Here is a 27768-nt window from a genome sequence, read left to right as displayed (position 1 = left end):
TGGGTTGTATCTTCACTGGCTGGGTTATCAAACTCTCGCTATCAAATAAAGGCGGAAAATGCCAAAAAGATAATCTGGGGGAAAAAAAGACAATAGAGATGAAGTGAATTCATTTTAAGAAAATTTTACAAACATAATTGAAAGAGAATTTCCTGCTATTTTCAAGGTGCTATGGCACTCTCTTATGTGGTCAACCCAATTCATGTAGCACCAAAGAAGCACATGCCAACGCAACAAATGTTTATTCCAGAAGACATACTTCAGTGCTTACCTGTAAAGAGCACCACAAGTTATACGCAAACCCTGGAGACCGTTACACAGCAATAGCATGAAAAAAGAACCTGAAAAATTAACATTTGCTACCCATTGCACAGGAGCAGCACCTGGTCTAGTCACACAGGAAGTGCTGAACAAGAAGTGTTGAGTTTCTTGAACCCCTTGAAATCGCAATTCTCACAGAGAATATAAAAATCCAAATTCTCAGAGGGTGAGGGTGTGTGGTAGCGCTTATTTCTTGTACAGTTATTTATTTGGTTATATGTGCCTATATGATAGGCACTACTACTACTACTACTACTACTGTTTTTGGCTGCTCCTGTTAGAGGTCGCCACAGTGGATCATCCGTTTCCATCTCTTCCTGTCCTCTGCATCGTCCACTGTCACACCAGCCACCTGCATGTCCTCCCTCACCACATCCATAAACCTCCTCTGTGGCCTTCCTCTTCTCCTCTTCCCTGGCAGCTCCATATTCAGCATCCTTCTCCCAGTATACCCTGCATCTCTCCTCCACACATGTCCAAACCATCTCATCCACCCTGTCATATAGGCTCATATAACCAAATAAATAAATTACATGGAAACCCCCATTTTTATTTGATTGTGTTGATGTTATTTGGGTTTTTAATTGTTGTATGGTGTGTGTAATTTACGTTGAGTTTCTGCATTTTACTCATACTTATATTCTTATATTTATATTGTTTACCTATGTTTATGTCATGCTTGTGCCTATATTTTATATTTTGTCTGTCAATGTAAAGCACGTTGAGCTTGTACTGACATGTGCTATATAAATAAAATTGCCATTGCCTTTAAAGCCCTGTGATCTCTCCACAGCCTCTCCAGCACCAGGCAGGAGGTCAGCTCCTTCACTCAGTCGAAACAGCAGTCCCTCCAGTAGCCCCAAGACAGGAACAGTAGGCCGCAGGCAAGGCCGACTACGCCTGCCCCAGTTAGGCAGTCCTAACCGCCTCTCAAACAGCAAGGAGAACTTGAGGGGTTGCACAAAGGAGGGAACCACCAACCCCGAGACCGAGCCAAGGCATGGCGCACCACTTGTGGACACTGAGGGGACTGTAGTAGGGGCGGTGGGGGTGGCTGACCCTGGCCCAGGTGATCTGGTCGCCGCTGAGTCATCAAATGACACAGAAGCCCCCAGCAGCCACTGTGATGTGATATTGACAAATGGTGAGAGCGGGGAGAGCACTCAAAGCAACGGGCTGCGCTCAGATGACAGTGCAGAGAACAGCATGGACCCTGAGAACTCCTTCCACATGGACAGCAGCTGTCAGGAGGCCATGTACAACCTCTATGCAATATCAGTAAGCACTGCACATGCCAAACTTGTATCGTCGACTGACATACAAGCTTGCATTAATGGATGGGGACTTGTTTGATTTTTTTTTAATGTGTAGGGATAAAGTCGCTGCTTGGACCCCTATTGTTTTTCTAAGGATTATCATTATTATTATTTTGTTGTTGTTTCCGCAGGGCGCTACAATAAGCACATTTACGTTTTGGGTCATATCTCGGGCTCTGTATGGAATTTTTGAGAAATTCTTTTTTCCTCTAATTCCTTAGAAGCTCCCGAATCTTAACGCACCCATTCCTGCCAATTTCCGCCGGCTAAATTTTCCCGCCATTTTCAAAAAACCTAAAGTGAAAGCAAAATGAACTAGTCTGAGGCTGCTCATCCCATTCGCATGACATTTGGTATGCGTCATCTCCACACAACACTGATAAAAAGTTGTTGAAAGAATGTTGATTTGTCATTCCATTTTGAAGTTACATGTCAATCAAAATTTAAGGTGTGGCCCATAGTGATTGTATTGCCTATATCTAGTGATGTGATTGTCCAAACTTTATGAAACTTGTCATGCATAATCAGCACAACATTCTTTGGAAGCACTCCAAATTTGGTGAAATTTCGTCAATAGGGGGCGCTACAACTGACACATGTCAATATCTCAAAAACCGCTGCAATACTGCTTGGACCCCGTTAATCACCGCTTGCGGCTATATTCATTATTATTGTTGTTATTATTATTATTAGTAGTAGTAGTAGTAGTATTACTACTACTGCTGCTACTACTACTACTACTACTACAGTGATTCATGAAGTTCATAGCTCATGTGTTTCCCAGCAGCCATTTTACTAAGATGTGTGTACATGGACTGTGTTGCAGCTGACACACCACAGATACGATTCAGCCTCTCTGAATGTATATGAATCACAGACGGGTTGAATGTATATGAATCACAGACGGGTTGAATTTATATGAATCACAGACAGGCTGAATGTATATGAATCACAGACGGGCTGAATGTATATGAATCACAGATGGGCCGAATGTATATGAATCGCAGACGGGTTGAGTATATATGAATCACAGACAGGTTGAATGTATATGAATCACAGGTTGAATGTATATGACTCACAGACAGGTTTTCTCTGACCCAGTGTCGGTTGACATTAACCTAGAACACATAGCACTGTACATGGACATTACACGTGACTAAGATCGATAGATAGATAGATAGATAGATAGATAGATAGATTATTTTAAGCACTATATAAGCTTGCTTACTACTGTGGAGGTTGTGGTTTTTCCTGATGCTGACCTGTGTACATGGCCTTAGCTCCACCATGTCTAGTCTTTGCCCAGTTAATTCATTTACTACCTAGACTGCATTGCCCGTTTTGTTTCATTCAACCAAAGCCGTTCTCCAAAACTCTGTAAGACACCACATAAATCTCCACATTTGTCCTTGAAATCTATTTAGGCTGTGGGACACTAAGTCGAGACAATTTTAGAAATAATTTGACTTAATTTCTATCTGACGGATCTGCGGGCAAGTAACTGTTGGCAATTAGGGATTACTATCTAATAAAGATACAGATGGATATATAATTATGTATCTAAATAAGTGCTTAAATCACTAACCCAAACTTCGAACAACATTTTAAAACTCTATTTAAAACAGTATCACGCTCATCTGGGATAATGGCCACTGCTCCTCATTCTTTTTTATCTTCACAGTGCCATTCAGGAATCCTGGGAGGAGGCCACTACGTGACCTACGCCAAAAACCCCAATGAAAAATGGTACTGTTACAATGACAGCAGCTGTAAGGTGAGCGTCCTCTAATCTTCTAATTATTTGGTCCGGTTCCCGTTTCATCTTTTTACAGTCACTATGCTACTTTGTAGAACATTTTCTAAAGTTCCCCCTGTAGTTCTATTTCATTTGTTCTTGCAAGAAGTCTACTACTACTACCACTTCTACTACTACCACTACTACTACTACTACTGCTACTGCTACTACTACTACTACTACTACTCTCGGCTGTTCCCATTAGGGGTCGCCACAGCGGATCATCCGTTTCCATCTCTTCCTGTCCTTGTAGTTGTTCTTGCAAGAAGTGCATAAGAAAAATAAGTGCAAGATTCACAAACTGTGCTTAATGTCCTCTCACAACATGTGAATGCAGCAAGAACATTGAAACTTACTCTTGTTATTATTATTATTATTGCTTTTTAGGAAGAGATCTGTGAATGCTAATGGTTGTTGCATGAGGCCCAGTGTCAATAACTGCACTCTCCATGTTCTGTATAATGGCTCACTAGCCACAAGCCTTTCTGCCTTGCCTCTTAGGAAGTGCACTCTGAGGAGATCGACGCAGACTCCGCGTACATCCTCTTCTACGAGCAGCAGGGGGTGGACTATTCTCTCTTCCTGCCAAGGACAGATGACAAGAAGATGGCTGACACCAGTAGCATGGATGAAGACTTTGAGTCTGACTACAAAAAATATTGTGTCCTCCAGTAATTGCACGTTGTCTTCCGTGGCCCAGCGGTACACTCGGTCCATGGTCCAACTGTCTCTTCACTGGCCAGTGTGTGCCGAGTGCCACCGAAACATTTTGATGAATAATCACAAAGTTCCAATGGACAATAAACGCTGTTAAAAGGCCATAAGACAGTGGTCTCTTTTCGTCAAGGATACGTCACAGCACTTTCTACATTCGATTGGCCGAAAACGAGGATTTGTGAGAAGTGTGCCAAGAGAACATTTTCACCCCAGTAAAAGCACTAAACTTGGTGCACTTTGCCGAGCCCAGTGAAACAAAACTGTCCGTGCGACCGAGGCAGCCTATGCCATGAAATAAATGTCCCATGAACTCGCTTGCTCACATGTCGCTGAATGTATGTCAGTACGGCCAACACATTAACCGATGTTGCTTCCTCATTGTGCATTTATCACTTGTTGATGTCGAAATGAAGAGGTAAAAGAGGTGTTGACTCTACCATCCACCATCCAAAGTGTGTCCAAAAATCAACATGAAGTTGACATTTTGCAGCTGCTATTGAGATGATATATTGGATAATGATACTGATCTTTAAAAAAACAAATGATTCTCCAAAGGTTTGATTTGTGATCTTCAATAGCGATAGTCAGAAAAAACATCATATGCTACCTCATTGCTATTTGCAGTCTGTCGGCCCTGTACTCTAGTACGTCTGTGACGGTATTATTAACATTAACATGCTCCCATTGAAGGTTAATGGTACACACATTTCTCAAAAAAAAAAAAAAACAACTTCACCCATGGGTGAATCAATCCACCCAACTACTGCTTTACACACACACACACACATATATATGTGTGTGTGTGCGTCCACAGGATGTTGCAATGAAACCTTCAATGTAGAAAAAAGAGCTCAACAATTATATTTTTATAGCTCACGAAACAAGCTTGTTCTGCCATTTAACAACTTTGAGCTATAAAAAAAATATATATATATATATATATATATATATATATATATATACACACACACACACACACACACACACACATATGGCCCTCTCACTAAAGCGTAGTTCAATCTGCAGCTGCCAAACTTCAGTGGTAATATTAATATGAACATTTACAGTGTTGCTCGTCTGCGTGTCCATAACATCTTGAACACACGTGCTGTCATTTTCAAACTAGGAACTTGAGTAAGAATCCGGTGTTCAGGACAGGTGCCATAGTTGTTGATTTCAAAGAGCTGCTTCTAGAATATTACACCATGATGAGCAATGTCACATTTTTTTTTATTTGCATGACTGCAAATGCATAATTTTCTAGGTTTTTTTTAAAAGGTATGCTTGGTTCATTTAAAGGCGTACCCGTCACTGTTGCCTCCAGATGCAGGGCGTATTGTCAGAGTGAGGGAGCATGTGAAGTATCTAAAGACTCTTAACGCTCCATACGCCACAACTCCAAGCAGAAGAGCTGTTCTTCACAGCTGTGCGAGAACATTATCCTGACAACGTTGTGCTAGAACGTTATCGTGACAGCATTGTGCTAGAACGTTGTCCTGACAGCATTGTGCTAGAACATTATCCTGACAGCGTTGTGCTAGAACATTGTCCTTACAGTGTTGTGCTAGAACGTTGTCCTGAAAGTGTTGTGCTAGAACACTGTCCTGACAGCATTGTGCTAGAACATTATCCTGACAGCATTGTGCTAGAACGTTCTCCTGACAGCGTTGTGCTAGAACATTATCCTGACAGTGTTGTGCTAGAACATTGTCCTGACAGCGTTGTGCTAGAACGTTGTCCTGACAGTGTTGTGCTAGAACATTATCCTGACAGCATTGTGCTAGAACGTTCTCCTGACAGCGTTGTGCTAGAACATTATCCTGACAGTGTTGTGCTAGAACATTGTCCTGACAGCGTTGTGCTAGAACATTGTCCTGACAGTGTTGTGCTAGAACGTTGTCCTGACAGTGTTGTGCTAGAACGTTATCCTGACAGCTTTGTATTAGAACGTTATCCTGGCAGCGTTGTGTTAGCACGTTGTCCTGACAGCATTGTCCTAGAACGTTATCCTGACAGCTTTGTGTTAGAACGTTATCCTGGCAGCGTTGTGATAGCCTGCATTTATGACAGTCTGCTACCTTTCACCTTTTCGGTTTCGCAACTACATCGATTTTGAGCCCAAACGGTTGTCTTCTCCTTCCAGATGTTATGGAGGCCGTTTAAATCTTCACCGTTGATGCTGTCAAGGCCCAGCACAGTGTGGAGCTACACATACTGCTGCAAGTATTGTGTTTTACGACTGGCTGAGCTGCTGGTCCAGTGGGTTTAAATTGTCTGTCAAATTCCCAGCTGCCGTGTGTGTCCATGTCGAGGTGGTATGAAACCAGCACGGACAAAGCCAAAGTCCTTTATAGATCAGGCGTGTGTGAAGGCTGCCTTGTTTCGTGTTGGGGAAACCGATCAGTTGAGATTAGAATATAGAAGGTATTTGTACTTGCTTATCAGGATGTCACGTTTGCAGTCCACTGAAGGAATATACCCTGTAACCCCGGCCCCGTAATACCCTGTAACCCCGGCCCCGTAATACCCTGTAACCCCGGCCCCGTAATACCCCATAATACCCTGTAACCCTGGCCCCGTAATACCCTGTAACCCCGGCCCCGTAATACCCTGTAACCCCGGCCCCGTAATACCCCATAATACCCTGTAACCCTGGCCCCGTAATACCCTGTAACCACGGCCCCGTAATACCCTGTAACCACGGCCCCATAATACCCTGTAACCACGGCCGTAAGGGGTTGACACACATACTGGCTTGGTTGGAAACGTAAATGTCATTGGCGCCACTGTTGTAACACCACTGTGAAAATGCAGCTTCCATAAAACAGCCAAAATCCAAAACAATGCTGCTGAGATCACCATGTGTGTCCCCACATGGGAAAGACTCGCCATGTGTGTCCCCACATGGGAAAGACTCGCCATGTGTGTCCCCATATGAGAAAGACTCACCATGTGTGTCCCCATATGAGAAAGACTCACCATGTGTGTCCCCACATGGGAAAGACTCGCCATGTGTGTCCCCACATGGGAAAGACTCGCCATGTGTGTCCCCATATGAGAAAGACTCGCCATGTGTGTCCCCACATGGGAAAGACTCGCCATGTGTGTCCCCATATGAGAAAGACTCACCATGTGTGTCCCCACATGGGAAAGACTCACCATGTGTGTCCCCATATGAGAAAGACTCGCCATGTGTGTCCCCATATGAGAAAGACTCGCCATGTGTGTCCCCACATGGAAAAGACTCGCCATGTGTGTCCCCACATGGGAAAGACTCGCCATGTGTGTCCCCACATGGGAAAGACTCACCATGTGTGTCCCCACATGAGAAAGACTCGCCATGTGTGTCCCCACATGAGAAAGACTCGCCATGTGTGTCCCCATATGAGAAAGACTCACCATGTGTGTCCCCATATGAGAAAGACTCACCATGTGTGTCCCCATATGAGAAAGACTCGCCATGTGTGTCCCCACATGGGAAAGACTCGCCATGTGTGTCCCCATATGAGAAAGACTCGCCATGTGTGTCCCCATATGAGAAAGACTCGCCATGTGTGTCCCCACACGGGAAAGACTCGCCATGTGTGTCCCCACACGAGAAAGACTCACCATGTGTGTCCCCACATGGGAAAGACTCGCCATGTGTGTCCCCATATGAGAAAGACTCGCCATGTGTGTCCCCACATGGGAAAGACTCGCCATGTGTGTCCCCATATGAGAAAGACTCGCCATGTGTGTCCCCACATGGGAAAGACTCGCCATGTGTGTCCCCACATGGGAAAGACTCCATGATGATGAAAACTAACACACGAGTCCAAATCCACCTGATTGTCGAGCCGGGAAACGAGTTTCACCATCAGCTGTCATTATAGCCCAGCTCAGCACGTTTCGCTTCTTCATTTGAGGACGTTTCCCCGCTGAAGGTTCCCCACCTCTGTCCTGGTGCTGCTGGACGTGTTGGTCCTCACAGCAGACCTGGCTTTGTGTAGTTCTTCAGCGGATCCATTTAGGATCCGTTTCCTTCACGGCCCGTCACAGACACGTTTGTCTGACTTGTACTGGTGTTGCTTCTGCAGAACCTTCTTCTTCACTGTGAACACAGTACAACAACCAGTGAACACACAGTACAACAACAACCAGTGAACACACAGTACAACAACCAGTGAACACACAGTACAACAACACCCAGTGAACACACAGTACAACACCACCCAGTGAAGACACAGTACAACAACACCCAGTGAACACACAGTACAACAACCAGTGAACACACAGTACAACAACAACCAGTGAAGACACAGTACAACAACACCCAGTGAAGACACCGTACAACAACAACCAGTGAACACACAGTACAACAACACCCAGTGAACACACAGTACAACACCCAGTGAACACACAGTACAACAACACCCAGTGAACACACAGTACAACACCCAGTGAACACACAGTACAACAACACCCAGTGAACACACAGTACAACAACACCCAGTGAACACACAGTACAACAACACCCAGTGAACACACAGTACAACAACACCCAGTGAACACACAGTACAACACCCAGTGAACACACAGTACAACAACACCCAGTGAACACACAGTACAACAACACCCAGTGAACACACAGTACAACAACACCCAGTGAACACACCGTACAACAACACCCAGTGAACACACAATACAACAACACCCAGTGAAGACACAGTACAACAACACCCAGTGAAGACACAGTACAACAACAACCAGTGAACACACAGTACAACAACACCCAGTGAACACACAGTACAACAACACCCAGTGAACACACAGTACAACAACACCCTGTGAACACACAGTACAACAACACCCAGTGAACACACAGTACAACAACACCCAGTGAACACACAGTACAACAACACCCAGTGAACACACAGTACAACAACACCCAGTGAACACACAGTACAACACCCATTGAAAACACAGTACAACAACACCCAGTGAAGACACAGTACAACAACACCCAGTGAACGAACAGTACAACAACACCCAGTGAACACACAGTACAACAACCCCCAGTGAACACACAGTACAACAACACCCATTGAAAACACAGTACAACAACACCCAGTGAACACACAGTACAACAACACCCAGTGAACACACAGTACAACAACACCCATTGAAAACACAGTACAACAACACCCAGTGAACACACAGTACAATAACACCCATTGAAAACACAGTACAACAACACCCAGTGAACACACAGTACAACAACACCCAGTGAACACACAGTACAACAACACCCAGTGAACACACAGTACAACAACACCCAGTGAACACACAGTACAACAACACCCAGTGAAGACACAGTACAACACCACCCAGTGAAGACACAGTACAACAACACCCAGTGAACACACAGTACAACAACACTCAGTGAAGACACAGTACAACAACACCCAGTGAACACACAGTACAACAACACCCAGTGAAGACACAGTACAACAACACCCAGTGAACACACAGTACAACAACACCCAGTGAAGACACAGTACAACAACACCCAGTGAAGACACAGTACAACAACCCCCAGTGAAGACACAGTACAACACCACCCAGTGAAGACACAGTACAATAACACCCAGTGAACACACAGTACAACAACACCCAGTGAACACACAGTACAACACCACCCAGTGAAGACACAGTACAACACCACCCAGTGAAGACACAGTACAACACCACCCAGTGAACACACAGTACAACAACCCCCAGTGAAGACACAGTACAACAACACCCAGTGAAGACACAGTACAACAACACCCAGTGAAGACACAGTACAACACCACCCAGTGAACACACAGTACAACAACCCCCAGTGAAGACACAGTACAACACCACCCAGTGAAGACACAGTACAACACCACCCAGTGAAGACACAGTACAACACCACCCTGTGAAGACACAGTACAACACCACCCAGTGGCCCCAGGGTTTAGGACGGTCTTACCATCATTGTTTTGTTAGCGGGGAAGGTGAAACTGCAGCGTCAGTGTCCCCGGGTCCTTTCCTGTGCTCTGCTAACTGAGCTGCTGCACCAGGAGGACAGGCCCACAGCGAGGATGTGTGGACGAGTGTCTGTCATGAAGTGAAACGTTACCCTCCGTGTCCTCTGTGTGTGTGTGTCCTCTGTGTGTGTGTGTCCTCTGTGTGTGTGTGTGTGTGTGTGTGTGTGTGTGTGTGTGTGTGTGTGTGTGTGTGTGTGTGTGTGCTTGTTCATCAGACTGCTGTCCGTGTCTGCTCGGCTTTTCCTCCTTGCTCATTTTCTCTTTCACCGAACTGTGGAAGCCAAGCGTTGGTCCAGAGGTGGAAGTCCATCACACAGCGAACCAGAACACTTCCCGAGGACTCGTCTCTGGGCAGATCCGTGTATTATATTTGCTTGGATTTTAAGGTGCAATAGCAGTCGTGGGGGTGGGGGTGGGGGGGTGTCAGTGCGCCCTGTAGCTGATTCCTCCGTGGTGCGAAGCTGACTACATGTGTAGGTGTCTGGCGTTGGCAGGGACAGACAGGTTCCCCGTTTCACTTGGGGTTCATTTCAGCACAAGTTACTTCGTAAATTGAACAAAATCACTCAAGAAAAGAATTATTTTAGTGCAATTGAAAATATATTGCATTGCAGCGTGTAACGAAATAAAACCCCTGGTCACGTGCGTCTTGTGAATTTGGGGGCAGATTTGCGACCCCCCCCCCCCCTGACAGAACCGTGTTTGAAGCTTTGAAACGCAAGCAGGCAGTGCAATCAACTACTGAACTGTCTGTGTGTGTGTGGACTGTAGCCTCCCTATTTAATTCCACCAGATCTCAGAAAGATGTGTTAATTTAAAAGCTTTTTTGTAAGGTGTTGTTGAAAGAAAGTGACATTGCACTGACATTTGAAATGTATATTAAAAAGGGGTTTTGTAAATAAGCCAATTCAAAATATGTATTTGAATATGAACTGTACAAAATATTGTATCTGTAGTTGTATATGATGTAATACGTTCAGCTGTAACGAATACCCAAGCAATGAATTAAATTCTGCTGAGGAAGTCGGGGGATGTCAGGATGCTTGTTTTCATTTCACGGCTGGGGACCACTGCTGGTTCCTTCACATTCCTTTGGCCTGGTTTTGCAGAGGGTGGTGCAGGGGTTAGCACGGCTGCCTCACAGCAAGAAGGTCCTGGGTTCGAGCCCCGGGGTAGTCCAACCTTGGGGGTGGTCCCGGGTCGTCCTCTGTGTGGAGTTTGCATGTTCTCCCCGTGTCTGTGTGGGTTTCCTCTGGGGGCTCCGGTTTCCCCCCACAGTCCAAAGACATGTAGGTCAGGTGACTCAAAGACCTGTAGGTCAGGTGACTCAAAGACACGTAGGTCAGGTGACTCAAAGACACGCAGGTCAGGTGACTCAAAGACACGTAGGGCAGGCGACTCAAAGACATGTAGATCAGGCGACTCAAAGACCTGTTGATCAGGTGACTCAAAGACCTGTAGATCAGGTGACTCAAAGACCTGTAGGTCAGGCGACTCAAAGACCTGTAGGTCAGGTGACTAAAGACATTTTGATCAGGTGACTCAAAGACATGTAGGTCAGGTGACCAAAGACATGTAGGTCAGGTGACCAAAGACATGTAGGTCAGGTGACTCAAATATATGTAGGTCAGGTGACCAAAGACATGTAGGTCAGGTGACTCAAAGACATGTAGGTCAGGCGACTCAAAAGACCTGTAGATCAGGTGACTCAAAGACATGTAGGTCAGGCGACTCAAAAGACCTGTAGATCAGGTGACTCAAAGACATGTAGGTCAGGTGACTCGAAGACATGTAGGTCAGGTGACTCGAAGACATGTAGGTCAGGTGACTAAAGACATGCAGGTCAGGTGACTAAAGACATGTAGGTCAGGTGACTCAAAGACATGTAGGTCAGGCGACTAAAGACCTGTAGGTCAGGTGACTCAAAGACATGTAGATCAGGCGACTCAAAGACATGTAGGTCAGGCGACTAAAGACCTGTAGGTCAGGTGACTCAAAGACATGTAGGTCAGGCGACTCAAAGACATATAGGTCAGGCGACTAAAGACCTGGGGGTCAGGTGACTCAAAGACATGTAGGTCAGGCGACTAAAGACCTGTAGGTGAGGTGACTCAAAGACATGTAGGTCAGGCGACTCAAAGACATGTAGGTCAGGCGACTCAAAGACATGTAGGTCATGCGACTAAAGACCTGTAGGTCAGGTGACTCAAAGACATGTAGGTCAGGCGACTCAAAGACATGTAGGTCAGGCGACTAAAGACCTGGGGGTCAGGTGACTCAAAGACATGTAGGTCAGGCGACTAAAGACCTGTAAGTTAGGTGACTCAAAGACATGCAGGTCGGGTGACTAAAGACGTAGGTCAGGTGACTAAAGACATGTAGGTCAGGTGACTCAAAGACCTGTAGGTGAGGTGACTAAAGACCTGTAGGTCAGGTGACTAAAGACCTGTAGGTCAGGCGACTAAAGACCTGTAGGTCAGGTGACTAAAGACCTGTAGGTCAGGTGACTCAAAGACATGTAGGTCAGGCGACTAAAGACCTGTAGGTGAGGTGACTAAAGACCTGTAGGTCAGGTGACTCAAAGACATGTAGGTCAGGCGACTAAAGACCTGTAGGTGAGGTGACTAAAGACCTGCAGGTCAGGTGACTCAAAGACATGTAGGTCAGGCGACTAAAGACCTGTAAGTCAGGTGACTCAAAGACATGCAGGTCGGGTGACTAAAGACATGTAGGTCGGGTGACTAAAGACGTAGGTCAGGTGACTAAAGACATGTAGGTCAGGTGACTCAAAGACATGTAGGTCAGGTGACTAAAGACGTAGGTCAGGTGACTAAAGACATGTAGGTCAGGTGACTCAAAGACATGTAGATCAGGCGACTCAAAGACATGTAGGTCAGGCGACTCAAAGACATGTAGGTCAGGTGACTCAAAGACATGCAGGTCAGGTGACTAAAGACCTGTAGGTCAGGACTAAAGACATGCAGGTCAGGTGACTAAAGACATGCAGGTCAGGTGACTCAAAGACATGCAGGTCAGGTGACTAAAGACATGCAGGTCAGGTGACTAAAGACATGTAGGTGAGGTGACTCAAAGACCTGTAGGTCAGGTGACTCAAAGACATGCAGGTCGGGTGACTAAAGACATGTAGGTCGGGTGACTAAAGACGTAGGTCAGGTGACTAAAGACATGTAGGTCAGGTGACTCAAAGACATGTAGGTCAGGTGACTAAAGACGTAGGTCAGGTGACTAAAGACATGTAGGTCAGGTGACTCAAAGACATGTAGATCAGGCGACTCAAAGACATGTAGGTCAGGCGACTCAAAGACATGTAGGTCAGGTGACTCAAAGACATGCAGGTCAGGTGACCTAAGACCTGTAGGTCAGGACTAAAGACATGCAGGTCAGGTGACTAAAGACATGCAGGTCAGGTGACTCAAAGACATGCAGCTCAGGTGACTAAAGACATGTAGGTGAGGTGACTCAAAGACATGCAGGTCAGGTGACTAAAGACATGCAGGTCAGGTGACTCAAAGACATGTAGGTCAGGCGACTAAAGACATGTAGGTCAGGTGACTCAAAGACATGTAGATCAGGCGACTCAAAGACATGTAGGTCAGGCGACTCAAAGATATGTAGGTCAGGTGACTCAAAGACATGCAGGTCAGGTGACTAAAGACCTGTAGGTCAGGACTAAAGACATGCAGGTCAGGTGACTAAAGACATGCAGGTCAGGTGACTCAAAGACATGCAGCTCAGGTGACTAAAGACATGTAGGTCAGGTGACTCAAAGACATGTAGGTCAGGTGACTAAAGACGTAGGTCAGGTGACTAAAGACATGTAGGTCAGGTGACTCAAAGACATGTAGATCAGGCGACTCAAAGACATGTAGGTCAGGCGACTCAAAGACATGTAGGTCAGGTGACTCAAAGACATGCAGGTCAGGTGACCTAAGACCTGTAGGTCAGGACTAAAGACATGCAGGTCAGGTGACTAAAGACATGCAGGTCAGGTGACTCAAAGACATGCAGCTCAGGTGACTAAAGACATGTAGGTGAGGTGACTCAAAGACATGCAGGTCAGGTGACTAAAGACATGCAGGTCAGGTGACTCAAAGACATGTAGGTCAGGCGACTAAAGACATGTAGGTCAGGTGACTCAAAGACATGTAGATCAGGCGACTCAAAGACATGTAGGTCAGGCGACTCAAAGACATGTAGGTCAGGTGACTCAAAGACATGCAGGTCAGGTGACTAAAGACCTGTAGGTCAGGACTAAAGACATGCAGGTCAGGTGACTAAAGACATGCAGGTCAGGTGACTCAAAGACATGCAGCTCAGGTGACTAAAGACATGCAGGTCAGGTGACTAAAGACATGTAGGTGAGGTGACTCAAAGACATGCAGGTCAGGTGACTAAAGACATGCAGGTCAGGTGACTCAAATACATGTAGGTCAGGCGACTAAAGACCTGTAGGTGAGGTGACTCAAAGACATGCAGGTCAGGTGACTCAAAGACATGTAGGTCAGGCGACTAAAGACATGTAGGTCAGGTGACTCAAAGACATGTAGATCAGGTGACTCAAAGACATGTAGGTCAGGTGACTAAAGACGTAGGTCAGGTGACTAAAGACATGTAGGTCAGGTGACTCAAAGAAATGTAGATCAGGCGACTCAAAGACATGTAGGTCAGGCGACTCAAAGACATGTAGGTCAGGTGACTCAAAGACATGCAGGTCAGGTGACCTAAGACCTGTAGGTCAGGACTAAAGACATGCAGGTCAGGTGACTAAAGACATGCAGGTCAGGTGACTCAAAGACATGCAGCTCAGGTGACTAAAGACATGTAGGTGAGGTGACTCAAAGACATGCAGGTCAGGTGACTAAAGACATGCAGGTCAGGTGACTCAAAGACATGTAGGTCAGGCGACTAAAGACATGTAGGTCAGGTGACTCAAAGACATGTAGATCAGGCGACTCAAAGACATGTAGGTCAGGCGACTCAAAGACATGTAGGTCAGGTGACTCAAAGACATGCAGGTCAGGTGACTAAAGACCTGTAGGTCAGGACTAAAGACATGCAGGTCAGGTGACTAAAGACATGCAGGTCAGGTGACTCAAAGACATGCAGCTCAGGTGACTAAAGACATGTAGGTCAGGTGACTCAAAGACATGTAGGTCAGGTGACTAAAGACGTAGGTCAGGTGACTAAAGACATGTAGGTCAGGTGACTCAAAGACATGTAGATCAGGCGACTCAAAGACATGTAGGTCAGGCGACTCAAAGACATGTAGGTCAGGTGACTCAAAGACATGCAGGTCAGGTGACCTAAGACCTGTAGGTCAGGACTAAAGACATGCAGGTCAGGTGACTAAAGACATGCAGGTCAGGTGACTCAAAGACATGCAGCTCAGGTGACTAAAGACATGTAGGTGAGGTGACTCAAAGACATGCAGGTCAGGTGACTAAAGACATGCAGGTCAGGTGACTCAAAGACATGTAGGTCGGGTGACTAAAGACATGTAGGTCAGGTGACTCAAAGACATGTAGATCAGGTGACTCAAAGACATGTAGGTCAGGTGACTCAAAGACATGTAGGTCAGGCGACTCAAAGACATGTAGGTCAGGTGACTCAAAGACATGTAGGTCAGGTGACTCAAAGACATGTAGGTCAGGTGACTCAAAGACATGTAGGTCAGGCGACTAAAGACATGTAGGCCAGGTGACTCAAAGACATGTAGGTCAGGCGACTCAAAGACATGTAGGTCAGGTGACTCAAAGACATGCAGGTCAGGTGACTAAAGACCTGTAGGTCAGGACTAAAGACATGCAGGTCAGGTGACTAAAGACATGCAGGTCAGGTGACTCAAAGACATGCAGCTCAGGTGACTAAAGACATGCAGGTCAGGTGACTAAAGACATGTAGGTGAGGTGACTCAAAGACATGCAGGTCAGGTGACTAAAGACATGCAGGTCAGGTGACTCAAAGACATGTAGGTCAGGCGACTAAAGACCTGTAGGTGAGGTGACTCAAAGACATGCAGGTCAGGTGACTCAAAGACATGTAGGTCAGGTGACTCAAAGACATGTAGGTCAGGTGACTAAAGACGTGTAGGTCAGGTGACTCAAAGACATGCAGGTCAGGTGACTCAAAGACATGTAGGTCAGGTGACTCAAAGACATGTAGGTCAGGTGACTCAAAGACATGTAGGTCAGGCGACTAAAGACATGTAGGCCAGGTGACTCAAAGACATGTAGGTCAGGCGACTCAAAGACATGTAGGTCAGGTGACTCAAAGACATGCAGGTCAGGTGACTAAAGACCTGTAGGTCAGGACTAAAGACATGCAGGTCAGGTGACTAAAGACATGCAGGTCAGGTGACTCAAAGACATGCAGCTCAGGTGACTAAAGACATGCAGGTCAGGTGACTAAAGACATGTAGGTGAGGTGACTCAAAGACATGCAGGTCAGGTGACTAAAGACATGCAGGTCAGGTGACTCAAAGACATGTAGGTCAGGCGACTAAAGACCTGTAGGTGAGGTGACTCAAAGACATGCAGGTCAGGTGACTCAAAGACATGTAGGTCAGGTGACTCAAAGACATGTAGGTCAGGTGACTAAAGACATGTAGGTCAGGTGACTAAAGACATGTAGGTCAGGTGAACTGGTCGTACTAAATTGTCCATAGGTGTGTGTGTGTGTGTGTGTGTGAATGTGTGTGTGTGTGGGCCCTGTGATGGCGTGGCAGCCTGTCCAGGGTGTCTCTCCTCCTGCCGCGCCGTGGGGACAGGCTGGGACAGGCTGGGACAGGCTGGGTCAGGCTGGGACCGGCTGCAGCACCCTGAGAGCAGGATAAGTGGTCTGGATAATGGGTGGGTGGGTTTTTGTTGGTCTTTAATTGTTTTTTGGGGGGGGGCGGATATGCTCCTTACCTCCCTCCCAGGCCTGACAAGGCCACATTGCAGCCACGGTAATAGTCCCAGTCCAGACGGCATAGAGACGGTCTTCCATACGAGTGACGTTGCGTTTGGCTAAACCCAGAAAGCGTCCACAGAAACGTGTCGGACGGCAGCTCGGCTGCTGCGGTGGTACTGTTGGGTTCGTGCACGGAAACGCAACGAAACGCGGAGAGCAACTGGACTCATTCGGTGCTAAAGGAGTTTTGTCCCGCTGAGGCGTTTCTGAGCCTCTGCTCGTCCAGCCTTGTGTTGGGAGTCCGGCTGAGGCCGCAGGAGCTGCAGGAGCGGCTGCAGGAGCGGCTCGGGACTCCACTGTTTAAGGGGATCTGATGGACACGTGCCGTAATGTACACGGCGGCATCGAACTCTCGGTTTGAGCTTTACTGCAGAGTTGGACGGGGAAGGAGCCCTGCTGCTGCGTCAGGGCTCAGTCCGGAACCCCGTCCTCTCGGGGTGAATGTATACCCCTCTTCAGCCATATAAATTCAATCAGTGGTCGATAGGGGGCAGTAAAACCTTCCTGATGTAAACCCGGAAGTTTACAGAGAGCCCTCGACGCGGCACGTGTTTGTGAACGTTGCGCTGGGGAACGCCCCCCCGGGGAACGCCCCCCTCCCCGCGTCACTGAGCCTGGGGGTTGGTCCGCGGCATCGAACCACGCAACGCGCCACCCGCAGTTCGCCACCCTCCTTCTCTTAACTCTTGGGAGGAGGACCAGTCGGAGCTAATGGCGACCGCCACGTTAGAAAAGCTGTATTTCTTCTATTTCGCATCTCACGTCCCCATCACGCTGTTTATCGACCTGCAAGCGCTGCTCCCGGGCTACGTCTACCCGCAGGCGGTGAGTTGTGGACCGCTACCTGACGTCACCAGCTGGGTTCTGCTTGGCCCGTACCGTCTCTGGTCCGAGGGTACTGGTGTACATGCAGTCTGTGGTGCGAGGGGTACTGGTGTAGTGTGTGGTGCGAGGGGTACTGGTGTAGTCTGTGGTGCGAGGGGTACTGGTGTACATACAGTCTGTGGTCCGAGGGGTACTGGTGTAGTCTGTGGTGCGAGGGGTAATGGTGTAGTCTCTGGTCCGAGGGGTACTGGTGTACATGCAGTCTGTGGTCCGAGGGGTACTGGTGTAGTCTCTGGTCCGAGGGGTACTGGTGTACATGCAGTCTGTGGTCCGAGGGGTACTGGTGTAGTCTGTGGTGCGAGGGGTACTGGTGTAGTCTCTGGTCCGAGGGGTACTGGTGTACATGCAGTCTGTGGTGCGAGGGGTACTGGTGTACATGCAGTCTCTGGTCCGAGGGGTACTGGTGTAGTCTGTGGTGCGAGGGGTACTGGTGTACATACAGTCTGGTGCGAGGGGTACTGGTGTAGTCTGTGGTGCGAGGGGTACTGGTGTAGTGTGTGGTCCGAGGGGTACTGGTGTAGTCTGTGGTCCGTGGGGTACTGGTGTAGTGTGTGGTGCGAGGGGTACTGGTGTAGTCTGTGGTCCGAGGGGTACTGGTGTACATACAGTCTGTGGTGCGAGGGGTACTGGTGTAGTCTGTGGTGTGAGGGGTACTGGTGTAGTGTGTGGTGCGAGGGGTACTAGTGTAGTCTGTGGTCCGTGGGGTACTGGTGTAGTGTGTGGTGCGAGGGGTACTGGTGTAGTCTGTGGTCCGAGGGGTACTGGTGTAGTCTGTGGTCAGAGGGGTACTGGTGTAGTCTGTGGTCCGTGGGGTACTGGTGTAGTGTGTGGTGCGAGGGGTACTGGTGTAGTCTGTGGTCCGAGGGGTACTGGTGTACATACAGTCTGTGGTGCGAGGGGTACTGGTGTAGTCTGTGGTCCGAGGGGTACTGGTGTAGTCTGTGGTGCGAGGGGTACTGGTGTAGTCTGTGGTCCGAGGGGTACTGGTGTAGTCTGTGGTGCGAGGGGTACTGGTGTAGTCTGTGGTCCGTGGGGTACTGGTGTAGTGTGTGGTGCGAGGGGTAATGGTGTAGTCTGTGGTCCATGGGGTACTGGTGTAGTGTGTGGTGCGAGGGGTACTGGTGTAGTCTGTGGTCCGAGGGGTACTGGTGTAGTGTGTGGTGCGAGGGGTACTGGTGTAGTCTGTGGTCCGAGGGGTACTGGTGTACATACAGTCTGTGGTGCGAGGGGTACTGGTGTAGTCTGTGGTCCGAGGGGTACTGGTGTAGTCTGTGGTCCGTGGGGTACTGGTGTAGTCTGTGGTGCGAGGGGTACTGGTGTAGTCTGTGGTGCGAGGGGTACTGGTGTAGTGTGTGGTGCGAGGGGTACTGGTGTAGGCTGTGGTCCGTGGGGTACTGGTGTAGGCTGTGGTCCGTGGGGTACTGGTGTAGTCTGTGGTCCGAGGGGTACTGGTGTAGTGTGTGGTGCGAGGGGTACTGGTGTAGTCTGTGGTGCGAGGGGTACTGGTGTAGTCTGTGGTGCGAGGGGTACTGGTGTAGTCTGTGGTCCGAGGGGTACTGGTGTAGTCTGTGGTCCGAGGGGTACTGGTGTAGTCTGTGGTGCGAGGGGTACTGGTGTAGTCTGTGGTCCGAGGGGTACTGGTGTAGTGTGTGGTGCGAGGGGTACTGGTGTAGTGTGTAGTCCATGGGGTACTGGTGTAGTCTGTGGTCAGAGGGGTACTGGTGTAGTGTGTGGTCCGAGGGGTACTGGTGTAGTCTGTGGTCAGAGGGGTACTGGTGTAGTCTGTGGTCAGAGGGGTACTGGTGTAGTGTGTGGTCCGTGGGGTACTGGTGTAGTCTGTGGTCAGAGGTGTACTGGTGTAGTGTGTGGTCCGAGGGGTACTGGTGTAGTCTGTGGTGCGAGGGGTACTGGTGTAGTCTGTGGTGCGAGGGGTATTGGTGTACATACAGTCTGGTGCGAGGGGTACTGGTGTAGTTTGTGGTGCGAGGGGTACTGGTGTAGTCTGTGGTCCGAGGGGTACTGGTGTAGTCTGTGGTGCGAGGGGTACTGGTGTAGTCTGTGGTCCGTGGGGTACTGGTGTAGTGTGTGGTGCGAGGGGTACTGGTGTAGTCTGTGGTCCGAGGGGTACTGGTGTACATACAGTCTGTGGTGCGAGGGGTACTGGTGTAGTCTGTGGTGTGAGGGGTACTGGTGTAGTCTGTGGTGCGAGGGGTACTAGTGTAGTCTGTGGTCCGTGGGGTACTGGTGTAGTGTGTGGTGCGAGGGGTACTGGTGTAGTCTGTGGTCCGAGGGGTACTGGTGTACATACAGTCTGTGGTGCGAGGGGTACTGGTGTAGTCTGTGGTCCGAGGGGTACTGGTGTAGTCTGTGGTGCGAGGGGTACTGGTGTAGTCTGTGGTCCGAAGGGTACTGGTGTAGTGTGTGGTGCGAGGGGTACTGGTGTAGTGTGTGGTGCGAGGGGTACTGGTGTAGTCTGTGGTCCGAGGGGTACTGGTGTAGTCTGTGGTGCGAGGGGTACTGGTGTAGTCTGTGGTCCGAGGGGTACTGGTGTAGTGTGTGGTGCGAGGGGTACTGGTGTAGTGTGTGGTCCGAGGGGTACTGGTGTAGTGTGTGGTGCGAGGGGTACTGGTGTAGTCTGTGGTCCGAGGGGTACTGGTGTAGTGTGTGGTGCGAGGGGTACTGGTGTAGTCTGTGGTCCGAGGGGTACTGGTGTAGTCTGTGGTCCGTGGGGTACTGGTGTAGTGTGTGGTGTGAGGGGTACTGGTGTAGTCTGTGGTGCGAGGGGTACTGGTGTAGTCTGTGGTCCGAGGGGTACTGGTGTAGTGTGTGGTGCGAGGGGTACTGGTGTAGTCTGTGGTCAGAGGGGTACTGGTGTAGTCTGTGGTCAGAGGGGTACTGGTGTAGTGTGTGGTCCGAGGGGTACTGGTGTAGTGTCCGGTGCGTGGGGTACTGGTGTAGTCTGTGGTCCGTGGGGTACTGGTGTAGTCTGTGGTGCGAGGGGTACTGGTGTATATACAGTCTGTGGTCAGAGGGGTACTGGTGTAGTCTGTGGTCCGAGGGGTACTGGTGTAGTCTGTGGTCCGTGGGGTACTGGTGTAGTGTGTGGTGCGAGGGGTACTGGTGTAGTCTGTGGTGCGAGGGGTACTGGTGTAGTCTGTGGTCCGAGGGGTACTGGTGTAGTGTGTGGTGCGAGGGGTACTGGTGTAGTCTGTGGTCAGAGGGGTACTGGTGTAGTCTGTGGTCAGAGGGGTACTGGTGTAGTGTGTGGTCCGAGGGGTACTGGTGTAGTCTGTGGTGCGAGGGGTACTGGTGTAGTCTGTGGTGCGAGGGGTATTGGTGTACATACAGTCTGGTGCGAGGGGTACTGGTGTAGTGTGTGGTCCGAGGGGTACTGGTGTAGTCTGTGGTCCGAGGGGTACTGGTGTAGTCTGTGGTGCGAGGGGTACTGGTGTAGTGTGTGGTGCGAGGGGTACTGGTGTAGTGTGTGGTGCGAGGGGTACTGGTGTAGTCTGTGGTCCGAGGGGTACTGGTGTAGTGTGTGGTGCGAGGGGTACTGGTGTAGTGTGTGGTGCGAGGGGTACTGGTGTAGTCTGTGGTCCGAGGGGTACTGGTGTAGTGTGTGGTGCGAGGGGTACTGGTGTAGTCTGTGGTCCGAGGGGTACTGGTGTAGTCTGTGGTCCGAGGGGTACTGGTGTAGTGTGTGGTGCGAGGGGTACTGGTGTAGTCTGTGGTCAGAGGGGTACTGGTGTAGTCTGTGGTGCGAGGGGTACTGGTGTAGTGTGTGGTCCGAGGGGTACTGGTGTAGTCTGTGGTGCGAGGGGTACTGGTGTAGTCTGTGGTGCGAGGGGTATTGGTGTACATACAGTCTGGTGCGAGGGGTACTGGTGTAGTCTGTGGTCCGAGGGGTACTGGTGTAGTCTGTGGTCCGAGGGGTACTGGTGTAGTGTGTGGTCCGAGGGGTACTGGTGTAGTGTGTGGTCCGTGGGGTACTGGTGTAGTCTGTGGTCCGTGGGGTACTGGTGTAGTGTGTGGTGCGAGGGGTACTGGTGTAGTCTGTGGTCAGAGGGGTACTGGTGTAGTCTGTGGTCAGAGGGGTACTGGTGTAGTCTGTGGTCAGAGGGGTACTGGTGTAGTGTGTGGTCCGAGGGGTACTGGTGTAGTGTGTGGTGCGTGGGGTACTGGTGTAGTCTGTGGTCCGTGGGGTACTGGTGTAGTCTGTGGTGCGAGGGGTACTGGTGTATATACAGTCTGTGGTCAGAGGGGTACTGGTGTAGTCTGTGGTCCGAGGGGTACTGGTGTAGTGTGTGGTGCGAGGGGTACTGGTGTAGTCTGTGGTCCGTGGGGTACTGGTGTAGTGTGTGGTGCGAGGGGTACTGGTGTAGTCTGTGGTCCATGGGGTACTGGTGTAGTGTGTGGTGCGAGGGGTACTGGTGTAGTCTGTGGTCCATGGGGTACTGGTGTAGTGTGTGGTGCGAGGGGTACTGGTGTAGTCTGTGGTCCGAGGGGTACTGGTGTACATACAGTCTGTGGTGTGAGGGGTACTGGTGTAGTGTGTGGTCCGAGGGGTACTGGTGTATTCTGTGGTCCGTGGGGTACTGGTGTAGTCTGTGGTCCGTGGGGTACTGGTGTAGTCTGTGGTCTGAGGAGTACTGGTGTAGTCTGTGGTCCGTGGGGTACTGGTGTAGTGTGTGGTGCGAGGGGTACTGGTGTAGTGTGTGGTGCGTGGGGTACTGGTGTAGTCTGTGGTCCGTGGGGTACTGGTGTAGTGTGTGGTGCGAGGGGTACTGGTGTAGTGTGTGGTGCGAGGGGTACTGGTGTAGTGTGTGGTGTGAGGGGTACTGGTGTAGTCTGTGGTCCGAGGGGTACTGGTGTACATACAGTCTGTGGTGTGAGGGGTACTGGTGTAGTGTGTGGTCCGAGGGGTACTGGTGTATTCTGTGGTCCGTGGGGTACTGGTGTAGTCTGTGGTCCGTGGGGTACTGGTGTAGTCTGTGGTCTGAGGAGTACTGGTGTAGTCTGTGGTCCGTGGGGTACTGGTGTAGTGTGTGGTCCGAGGGGTACTGGTGTAGTGTGTGGTGCGTGGGGTACTGGTGTAGTCTGTGGTCCGTGGGGTACTGGTGTAGTCTGTGGTCTGAGGAGTACTGGTGTAGTCTGTGGTCCGAGGGGTACTGGTGTAGTCTGTGGTCTGAGGAGTACTGGTGTAGTCTGTGGTCCGAGGGGTACTGGTGTAGTCTGTGGTCTGAGGGGTACTGGTGTAGTCTGTGGTCTGAGGAGTACTGGTGTAGTCTGTGGTCCGTGGGGTACTGGTGTAGTCTGTGGTCCGTGGGGTACTGGTGTAGTCTGTGGTCTGAGGAGTACTGGTGTAGTCTGTGGTCCGAGGGGTACTGGTGTAGTCTGTGGTCTGAGGAGTACTGGTGTAGTCTGTGGTCCGAGGGGTACTGGTGTAGTCTGTGGTCCGAGGGGTACTGACGTGTGGGAGGCCCTTTTAACACTGTTATCGTCTCGTTTTAACAGCTCAAAGACCTCCTGAGGTGGTACGCAGACGAGTTCCGAGACCCAATGGTACTGGATCCACCTGTCTGGTTCCGCTCGTTCATTTTCTGCGAGGCTTTGCTCCAAACACCTTTCTTCCCCGTTGCAGCATATGCATTCCTAAAAGGTCAGTGGACTCAGTAACGTCGTTATGTAAAGAAATTAAAGAAAAATGCTTAAATCTAAACTATCAGAATCAGAAATCATTGCCCAGGCATTACAACATTACAATACAACATTACATTACTTTACAACATTACATTACTTTACATTACAACATTACATTACTTTACAACATTACATTATTACATTACATTACTTTACATTACAACATTACAGTATTACATTACAATACAATACAACATTACAGTATTACAATACAATACAACATTACAATACAACATTACATTACTTTACAACATTACATTATTACATTACTTTACATTACAACATTACAGTATTACATTACAATACATTACAACATTACAACATTGCAGTATTACATTACAATACAATACAACATTACATTGCTTTACAACATTACATTATTACATTACTTTACATTACAACATTACATTACTTTACAACATTACATTATTACATTACAATACAACATTATATTACAACATTACATCACAACATGACATTACAATACTACATTACAACATTACATTACAATACAACATTACAATATTACATTACAATACAACATTACAGTATTACATTACAGTACTACATTACAATACAACATTACATTAAATGCACTTGGAGTTTAGCTGGGCGATGTTGGTACAATCAAGAGTGCAAGAAAATACTGTATTAAATAAGCATGTAATTATATATCTATAATGAATTGCAGTACGTCGTGCACTCATCAGCTGACTTGATACATACATACATACATATATACATATATATATATATGCACATATATGTCAGCTGATGAGTGCACGACGTACTGCAATTCATTATAGATATATATAGATATGATCATTATGATATATATATATATATCAAGCCAGCTGATGAGTGCACGACGTACTGCAATTCATTATAGATATATATAGATATGATCATTATGATATATATATATATATCAAGCCAGCTGATGAGTGCACGACGTACTGCAATTCATTATATATATAGATATAGATATATAGATATGATCGTTATTATATATATATATATATGTGTGTGTGTGTGTGTATATATATATATACACATATATATATATACATATATATATCAAGTCAGCTGATGAGTGCACGACGTACTGCAATTCATTATAGATATATATAGATATGATCATTATGATATATATATATATATCAAGCCAGCTGATGAGTGCACGACGTACTGCAATTCATTATATATATAGATATAGATATATAGATATGATCGTTATGATATATATATGTATATACAGTCTAAAAAATATAAACAGCAAAAAGTGAAAGTACAATTTTATGTACAAACTGCAACATATACGTGTGGGAGAGTGGGGGGGGGGCAGGGGGGCTGTTGAATAGTCCAGCTGCGACAGGGAAGAAACTGTTCTTGTGGTGTGAGGTTTTGGTCCTGATGGACCTCAGCCTCTTACCAGCGGGCAGAGTCTCAAAAAGGTGGTGTCCAGGGTGGAGGGGCTGGCAAGTCTTCCCTGTAGGCTTCAAGGTCCTGGAGGACCTGTCATCACATCAAGCCTCGGAGCTGTGCTGTCTGTTTGTTTGTGTTTTGTTGTTGTTTTAGCCTTCTGTTTGCTTGTCACATACCGTAGTCATGAGCAGGCATACTGGACCACTTGGTTTCCCTGGGGTCTGTCAGGATCCTTCATACTAATCTAGTGTTCTGTTATCATTTCTAGGTGGATGTCGATGGATCAGGACACCGGCCATTATATATTCCACACATGTGGCCACGACCCTGGTCCCTATCCTAGCACACATTCTCTTCTATCCGTTCCCCCGCGAGCCCTACCTCGGACCCCAGACCCCGAAGGAACGCTGGACGCTGGTGTCCATATATGCTCCGTACCTGCTCGTTCCTCTGATGCTGCTTTTCACCATGCTCTTCTCCTCCACATACAACTCAACCTGCAAGGCTGCGAATGGCTCGGCTAAAAGCAAGAAGAAAAGCTGAGACGTACCAACATGAGTCCTGCCCCACTCTTCGCCGCCTTTGCACCATGTCAAAGTGTGTCCCACCCAGTTTTTAAGGCTGTGCCATTTTATATGTTTGATATGGCAAAGATGAAACACCAGCAGAAACTGAACTTGAGTTGTATTCATTTTCAATCTGGATCAACAATCAGCAGTTCTACACACAAATACTTCAATCACCAGTTCTACACACAAATACTTCAATCACCAGTTCTACACACAAAATACTTCAATCACCAGTTCTACACACAAATACTTCGATCACCAGTTCTACACACAAATACTTCAATCACCAGTTCTACACACAAAAACCTTCAATCACCAGTTCTACACACAAATACTTCAATCACCAGTTCTACACACAAATACTTCAATCACCAGTTCTACACACAAATACTTCAATCACCAGTTCTACACACAAATACTTCAATCACCAGTCCTACACACAAATACTTCAATCACCAGTTCTACACACAAAAACCTTCAATCACCAGTTCTACACACAAATACTTCAATCACCAGTTCTACACACAAATACTTCAATCACCAGTTCTACACACAAATACTTCAATCACCAGTTCTACACACAAATACTTCAATCACCAGTCCTACACACAAATACTTCAATCACCAGTCCTACACACAAATACTTCAATCACCAGTCCTACACACAAAAACCTTGAATGACATGTAAGCAAGGTGTTTATAATGCCTCTTCACCGAGCAGCCGTCCTGGAGGAGCGACTCCAGGAGCTACTAAAAGGAGCTGATTCTTTATTTAAATGGTGGTCGAATTCATGCTCGGTTGCATTTTGTGTGTCTCAGATTTTAATTTAAGAGCAGACTTGTGAAAGTGTTGAACGTTGACTTCAGATAAGCTTGAAATTAAAAAGCTCAGTTGCTGTAACAGTCTTGAAACCTTCAGGATTCTGTGTGTGGGTATTCTGGTTCTGCTCTAGACGTACTATGTGGGTCTCTGGAGGTGTGAAAGCTCCTGCAGCCTGGCTTGGCCTGCAGGCCTGCAGGGCCTGGCCTGCAGGGCCTGGCTCGGGTCAAGCAGCCGGAGGGAGGAGGGAGCCACGCGCTCGCTCAAACTTGGAGCAAGGAGTTTGCTCTCGTGTCCACAGGCTCTGTGGAACAAGCCGAGTTCAACACAAATGGCAGGGAGAGGATTTGTACCTTTATTGTGAAAGTGACAAAACGTGTTGAAACAGAAAGGAGGGCTTCAAAGCAACAAAAACAAAAACGAAACAGTTTTGAGGTCGAAGTTCGTTTGCGGATTATTCCGCTTACAGTGGCCCTTTTCATTCACGTATGTTTCTCGTGCATTCAGATGGTTTTTATTCATTCAAATCTGATTTCATGTGCTTAAATTAAAAATTTTACTTTTTCTACCATTTTGAATTTTTTTGAAAATCACTTTTTCTTTGTCCCTGCTCGGGTCTAGGACCCCAGTCCACTGGGCCTCAAGTCACCGACTGCCCGTCTTATCAACCCAGCATGTGCAGCGGCTGTTGAGCGTCTGAAATCCAGATTTGACCAGAAATGTAAAGCGCGTTGAGTGGCTGTTGCAGCTAGAAAAGCGCTATATAAAATGCAACTTGATTGATTGATTGATTGATTGATATTTACTTAGCATGCCCACAAAGGCATCTTGACCTCCAACCACAGGAGGCGCTGCAAATGCAAAAACTTAATGTCACTTTGCTTTGATTGGCCTGAAATATGACAAGTAGTGCAATCTTCAAAAATTAAGCCCGCAGACCAAATAAATGTCTTAAGTGTTGCATGTACACAGGAAGTTGATCAATTTGTCAATTCCGAACCATGTCGGTGGAAAAAAGGCCAATTTCTGTGACTACAGGAATTATTTGATTTTTGTTTCAATGTTATTTTGTAAATTTTCATCAAACTTTACATTAAATAGATAGGAACTAATATTATATGCATACCATGCCACAATGTAAGGCTCTTTAAATGCTGGATAGGTTTTGGTTTTACCAATATTCAATCTTCAAAGG

At 47.7% G+C, this 27768-nt stretch overlaps 2 protein-coding genes across 2 annotated transcripts in view; both read left to right on the top strand.

The window, feature by feature from the left end:
* usp32 (ubiquitin specific peptidase 32) overlaps positions 1-4691 on the top strand; it is a 107379-nt gene extending 102688 nt beyond the window's left edge. Inside the window, exons 32-34 of the mRNA XM_056283434.1 lie at positions 1115-1599; positions 3319-3411; positions 3934-4691. Of these exons, the coding sequence (XP_056139409.1) occupies positions 1115-1599; positions 3319-3411; positions 3934-4107 (752 nt within the window). The 3' untranslated portion in view covers positions 4108-4691. The remainder of the gene's footprint in view (positions 1-1114; positions 1600-3318; positions 3412-3933) is intronic.
* Positions 4692-17865: 13174 nt separating this feature from the next.
* tmem97 (transmembrane protein 97) lies at positions 17866-27297 on the top strand. The gene is made up of 3 exons (XM_056283895.1): positions 17866-17999; positions 23574-23718; positions 25453-27297. The coding sequence occupies exons 1-3, from the start codon at positions 17886-17888 to the stop codon at positions 25725-25727; spliced, it is 534 nt and encodes a 177-aa protein (XP_056139870.1). The 5' UTR covers positions 17866-17885; the 3' UTR covers positions 25728-27297.
* Positions 27298-27768: the final 471 nt, after the last annotated feature.

The sequence above is a fragment of the Lampris incognitus genome, chromosome 7, assembly GCF_029633865.1.
Source record: "Lampris incognitus isolate fLamInc1 chromosome 7, fLamInc1.hap2, whole genome shotgun sequence".
Taxonomy (NCBI): domain Eukaryota; kingdom Metazoa; phylum Chordata; class Actinopteri; order Lampriformes; family Lampridae; genus Lampris; species Lampris incognitus.
Note: the sequence above shows the minus strand (reverse complement) of the source record. Positions and strands in the feature narration are given on the sequence as shown.

Bases quoted from the DNA above. Each gene is read 5' to 3' on its own strand.
- tmem97 (XM_056283895.1), top strand. From the start codon at position 17,886: ATGGCGACCGCCACGTTAGAAAAGCTGTATTTCTTCTATTTCGCATCT. The intron at 18,000-23,573 runs GTGAGTTGTGGA...TCGTTTTAACAG, and splicing joins GCTACGTCTACCCGCAGGCG to CTCAAAGACCTCCTGAGGTG. The intron at 23,719-25,452 runs GTCAGTGGACTC...TATCATTTCTAG, and splicing joins AGCATATGCATTCCTAAAAG to GTGGATGTCGATGGATCAGG.